This window comes from Mus caroli, chromosome 13 (genome assembly GCF_900094665.2).
Source record: "Mus caroli chromosome 13, CAROLI_EIJ_v1.1, whole genome shotgun sequence".
Taxonomy (NCBI): domain Eukaryota; kingdom Metazoa; phylum Chordata; class Mammalia; order Rodentia; family Muridae; genus Mus; species Mus caroli.
The window spans coordinates 8,713,250-8,719,249 of NC_034582.1; the positions used below are offsets into that span (position 1 = coordinate 8,713,250).

General features: G+C 46.4%; 1 protein-coding gene across 1 annotated transcript in view; it reads right to left on the minus strand.

The window, feature by feature from the left end:
* The window catches only part of Actn2 (actinin alpha 2), a 70,929-nt gene that overhangs the window by 32,372 nt on the left and 32,557 nt on the right, over window positions 1-6,000 (minus strand). The window contains exons 5-6 of the mRNA XM_021180915.2: window positions 4,637-4,724; window positions 2,602-2,680 (exon numbers count right to left, since the gene is read on the minus strand). Of these exons, the coding sequence (XP_021036574.1) occupies window positions 2,602-2,680; window positions 4,637-4,724 (167 nt within the window). The remainder of the gene's footprint in view (window positions 1-2,601; window positions 2,681-4,636; window positions 4,725-6,000) is intronic.

The following is a 6,000-nucleotide window of genomic DNA, read 5'->3' on the forward strand; positions in this document are numbered from 1 at the left end:
AGGCAACATAAACTGTTTTAATGTATTAAAGTGATGAACCATGATGACTCTGAAACGGATGGAGGTAAAAGACAGAAATGGAAATGAAGAACGTTGCTAGTTCAGGGACAACTTCAACTTTTAGTGCAACTTCAACTTTTAGTGCAATGTCCTTCCTCCACGGGTGCAGGGCTGGCAGGCTTGGCCACAAGCACCTGTACATGCTGATCAATCTCATCTGTCCCGTTTGAGCATCTTAGAAACTGCACTGCTCTGCAGAATGTAGTCTCCCTACTACAGGGGGATAACTGAAAGCCTTGGACTTCAAAAAAACCATTCCAGATGCTCCCAAGGAAAACACCAGGGTCATCTCCTTTACCTCACAGAACATATGATTATATCAGGCATAATAATGATAATAATAATAATAATAATACTGGTCTTTTAACTACATATTGCTTTACTATGGCACAGAGCCATTTGCTTAACCGCACCCAGCAAGCCTCTCTTGCCTGATTTACGTGCTGGGCTCATGAAGACTACAAGTTGGGTGAAAAAAATTTTTTTCAAAAAATATGTAAGGAAAAATTCTGGTGTCTAGAATGGGGTGTTAATTCTGAGACTTTGTGACAACCACCGGTTTCCGAGTGCCACTTAAAGAGATGAAGTGTAGCAATTCAGTACTTCCCAGGACAGGCAGGAAGTCATGTGACCTGGCTCTCCCACTTTCTAGGTCTACAAAACTAGAATAATAAGAACTGAAGCCAGGTGTGATGGTCCGTGCCTGTAATCCCAGGACTCAAGAGGCTGATGCAGGAGAATTGCCATGAGTTTAAGACTAGCCTGAGCTATACAGCCAGACCTTGTGTCAAACAAACTAACAAAATCTAAAGCATTGACTTTAGTGTGAAGCTTCAATGAATATGTATGCATTATTTTACACACATGCTTATATGTATTGAGAATATATGCACACATACATTTATTTATAGTACATTCTGATATAACAGAATAAGATACTAGTTGTCATTATATTACCAATTTTCTACCCACTATAGATGACTAATTTCCTAAGTCTATTCACTTTCAAAATAAAAAATGATCACTCTAAATTGATAGCAAAACAATCTATTTAAAACAAGTTCTTCATCTTACAAATTCAATAAATATTCATGAGGAAAATATACATATGCTTTAAATATTTCAAGGTAACCCCGAAGACAGGAGAATATGTGCACTGAGGAGCCTGAAACGTTCTACTTCTTACTATGGCACCTCCTGCCTCATCTTTAGGGAACAAACCAACCTTCACATGCTCTGGATCGAAGACGACAGTCTGGGGTGGGAGTGGGAGTGGGGTCGATGGAGACAGACTGGGGTGAGAGTGGGAGTGGGGTGGGCAAGTGATAACTAACAAGAATGAGGGAGGCCAGAGGAAACTTGCCCATAACCGTCCATGCCACACACAGGGGCAGCATGCCAACTTCCAGATAAAGGCACAGCACACGTGAATGGCCAGCACAGCTAACCAGCACCCAGGAGGAAATCTGTGGCCTACGGCAAGCATGTCAGAGCTTGCCATACTCTCAGTCCCAAATCTTCCCAGGCCATCATTCCAAAGCACTGCATTCTCAGAGGCGGCCTGACTGCTCTGCCCTACAACCTACATTCTAAAACAACCTTCTTGTTTCTCCTCTGAGACAGAGTCTTGCTGGATAGTCTAGGATGCCCTCAAATTCACTACTCTCCTGCCTCACTCTCCCAAATGCTGGGCATCACACCTGGCTTGATCTCAAACTCCTTTTCTTTTCTCTTTCTTCTCTCTCCTTTTAAAGATTTGTTAATTTAATGTATGTGAGTCTGTGTCTTCAGACACACCAGAAGAGGGCATCAAATCCCATTACAGTTGATTGTGAGCCACCATGTGGTTGCTATGAATTGAACTCATGATCTCTGGAAGAGCAGTCAGCTCTTAACTGCTGAGCCATCGCTCCCGCCCTATAACTACTTTAAAATTGGGGTTGGGAGAAGAGCACTCCTGCAATCATTGATACATATGATGTGGAGGCAGGGTGACCAGGAGTTCAAAGCCAGCGCAGCTACAGCAGACCTTGTTGCCGCACTACTCCACCCAACCCCAACCTCATCCCAAGACCTAGTGCATTGAATTGTTTTTTTTTCCCCTAAGGTTAATCCCCCCGCCAAAAAAAAAAAATAAATCTCCAAAGCTTCTTTTGTAAGATAAATAAGTAGTTCCTGCCATCAACAATGACATAGTTGTGAAGAGCCTTTGTATGAGAAAAGAGTTCTCAACAGATAAGAATCTTCCAGAAAGGTGAAGGGAACTTAAAGCATAGCGATATGGCTCAGCAGTAAACTCTTTATTTGCATAGACAAGCTCCTGATGCCACATTAAAAGGGGGTAGAGTAATTGAACCTGTCCTATTCCCAAGCCCTAGACACTGCCCATCCTTGTAACCCAGGCAAGTAAAACCTTTAACATATGTCAAGCCTCCTGGGCAGCCCACATCCATGCCAGCCAGTGCTGGTGGGCTCATTCTCGGGGTGACATGCTGAGCGTGATGGGTGAAGCACACTGAAAGCCACCCCCAAACGAATGACCTTGTTAAGCTTTGAGTAGTCAATGAGGTCGGGCCGGTGTCTGTGGATGAGGGCACAGAGTCCAAGGCCATCTTTCCAGCTTCGCAACAGAAAGAAGAATGTGGGTTAATGGAGAGACCCCAGGTTCCCCTGGGTGAGACACTGTCTGTTCCCATCTGAAGTTTTGCACCAAAGGGACCTTGCCCCACCCCAGTGAGTAACACTAATGGCCCTTGGATGGTCCAGCCTTACACTTTCCTATCCCTCCCTTCCCCTCTTCCTTTCAGTTTTGAGCAGGTGACTCAGCCTTGCCAGGGGCCCTAACCCTGTTCACTATGTGCTAGTATATATAGCAGTGGGAAAGAGGACAAGTCTACCATTGTCCCTACCCTTCTAGTCCTAGGGTTTCCCACTCACTCTTTACCCAGTCTCCATTCTGGTCCTCACCTGATACTGCCCTGTAACCCTTCCCCTAAGGATACTGACCCCAGGTGAATCTGGGAGTCCTCAGAGTACTTATAGCCACCATGACTCCCCAGCTACTCTGGGGGGTTGCATTTGTTTATTTGTTTGTTTACTATTTTGGGACAGGGTCCTTCAGCATGGCTCAGGCTGGCCTCTCAACCCTCCAGCCTCAGACTCCTAAATGCTGGGACTACAGGTTAGGGGCACCATTCTGAGTTTATTTTTACTTTTTATTTTTTAGAAGGCCAGGGTCACAGGGCAGACTTGGATGTCAGCTGGGGCACAGACAACACTACTACTGAGCCCTTGGATGCTCAGCTCTGAGTGTGCAGCTGACAGCAGGGCCCATGAGTGGGGAATGGGAAGTGTCCCCCAAGAAGTCAGACATGGAAGATGACCCCGAGGGAAATGGAAATGTCACTTGAAAAGTCATGGGTCCACCAAAGAGGGGAGAGGCCAATGCTGGCAAACACGGGAACTTGGCTTTCACCCTGGCTGGTTGGCTCAGCCCTCCCTGGCTTCTGGGGACAGGGGGGAACTTGGCTTTCACCCTGGCTGGTTGGCTCAGCCCTCCCTGGCTTCTGGGGACAGGGGGGAACTTGGCTTTCACCCTGGCTGGCTGGCTCAGCCCTCCCTGGCTTCTGGGGACAGGGGGGACTCCCTCTCTCCTCTGCTTGCAAGGCCTAACTTGGTGCTATCATTCTGGGGATATTCTAACATATTTTTATATAATTTTAAAAAATATTTCTTTGAGTTTCATATAAGCATATAGTAAATTTATTCATACTCCCAATCATCTTCCTCCCTCCCTCTCTCTTTCCCTCCCTCCCTCTCTCTCTCTCTGAATAGTCAAGTCCAATTTGTGTTGTCCATATACTCACGGGTGTAGGGCCATCCACCAGAGCATGGTTAACATACCGAGGGTCACACCCTTAAAGAAAATGGACTCTGCCGCTCTGACAGCCATTAACCCACCTAAAGGTCTAACCAGAAGTATCTCCCGATCTGTGGCTGGGCATGACTTTGTCCTTCCTTCCTCTCGCTATCCACAGACCCACAGGAACTCACCATCCAAAGGATGACACGTGACCAAGCCTCTGCTCACATAGGACAGTGCTAGCAACCCCCTAGGAGCTGCCTGCTGCCAGAGCCACGATCTGCTCTCCACAACCCTGGGCTACGTTTGATCTGTTCTCGGCCACTAATGTGACTTTCCTATTAGTCTTCAATTTTAGCAATCAAAGCTGATGGCCTAAGAAGAAGGGTGCTGGAGTGTCCAGAGTAGCTGTAGATTCTGCTGGGGTCCCACCGTCCCAGATAAGAGGTTCCTGTCATCAGTTCCTTGTGTGGGGACAAAGGAGCCACCAGCTGGGAAGGGCTCTGGCACAACACAACTTTCACTTACAAACAGGACAGTGAACCCTAATGGATTGTCTTCTGTGGGAGGCCCTGGTCACTGGGAAAGTATAGCTTCACTTCTCCCGTGTAAACCAGGCCCTCGACAGGAGAGATACTGGTAAAAGCCACATGGTTCTCCTGGCCTTCATGGGCTCTGGGGGACCAGGCAGGGCCTGAGAGCCCACCCGCTTACCTGGTGTGGAAGTTCTGGATGTTCACATTTCTGTATGGAGCTGTCTTCCTCTGACACCATAGCAGCAGCCCTTCTTTGGCAGATGTTTCTATAATAACAGCAAGAAAAGGTGTGTGTGTGTGTGTGTGTGTGTGTGTGTGCGCGCGCGTGTGTGGTGAGGTGTGCTAAAAAAAGGCTATTTTATTTTGGATATATGAAAAGTCACTTAGGGGAAACACAGACAATGCCATTCTCATAGCTACACCTGAAAAAAAAATTAGATTTTAAATTCCCTTATCACTAATTACAAAATTATAACCAGGGCTATGTGATGTCGCTCATGAGTAGAATGCTACCTGGTTAGTGTTCCTATGGCCCTAAGGTCAGTATCTACCAAGAGAAAACCAAGTAACAACAAAAATATAAAAAAGCAAAACCAACAAGCCAGACAAAAGCCTAAGGCTAAGTTCGCCCCTGTGATGCTGACTGAAGGCAGATCTGGTAGACTTCCTGCAACCCCCCACTCCAAGGAGGAAGAGCTAGAGGAGCGCTAGGCAGACCCTCACTCTAAACAAAGCATCCATGTTCATCAGTGTGTACCAGTGCCGTGTGCCCAGTACGGCCCTCCTCCCCTGTCTCAGCCCCTCGTCATTACTGTTCTTCTTTCTTTCCTCTTTGAATAAGATGTATTACTGTGCCTTTAGCCTAACAACTGATCACTGAAATTAAATCTTTTTCTTAAATATTTATTTCTTTAAATTTTTAAAAAGTTGTGTGTGTGTGTACACGTGCATGTACACATGCACATGTGCCACGGTGCACATGCGGAGGCCAGAGGCAGCAGTATTCTTTTTCCACCTTGTGGGTCCTAGAACTCCAACTCAGGCTGTCAGGCTAGGACGACAAGTCGTCTCAGCAGCACCTCTTGTAAATAAATCCAAATTTCGTGCTGTTGACAAATACCAAACTTGGCATTCTGAAAATTAGAATTAGAAGTACCTATTTATCTCTCAAATCACAGCAGGCAGAATAGGTTTAAGGGTAACCTGAGCTGCCAATTAGTCAGCCTCTGTTAACTTGGTAACCAACAACTAACCTAGCCTGAGTGGTAAGATCTAAGTATGGAGAAGTGGGGTGTTTCTTATCATCTTCCCAGGATGAAGGGACTCCGGATGTTGGTCTTTCTGGGGCTTTTAGTGACTCATCAGCCAGCAACCATTAAAACCCGCCCACTGGGGCTGGAGAGCAGAGAAGGCTCAGTAGATAAGTGCTACTGCTCTGGAAGAGGAGCTGTTTCAGTTCCCAGCACCCACGTTGGGCAGCTCATGAGCAGAGAAGGCTCAGTAGATAAGTGCTACTGCTCTGGAAGAGGATCTGTTTCAGTT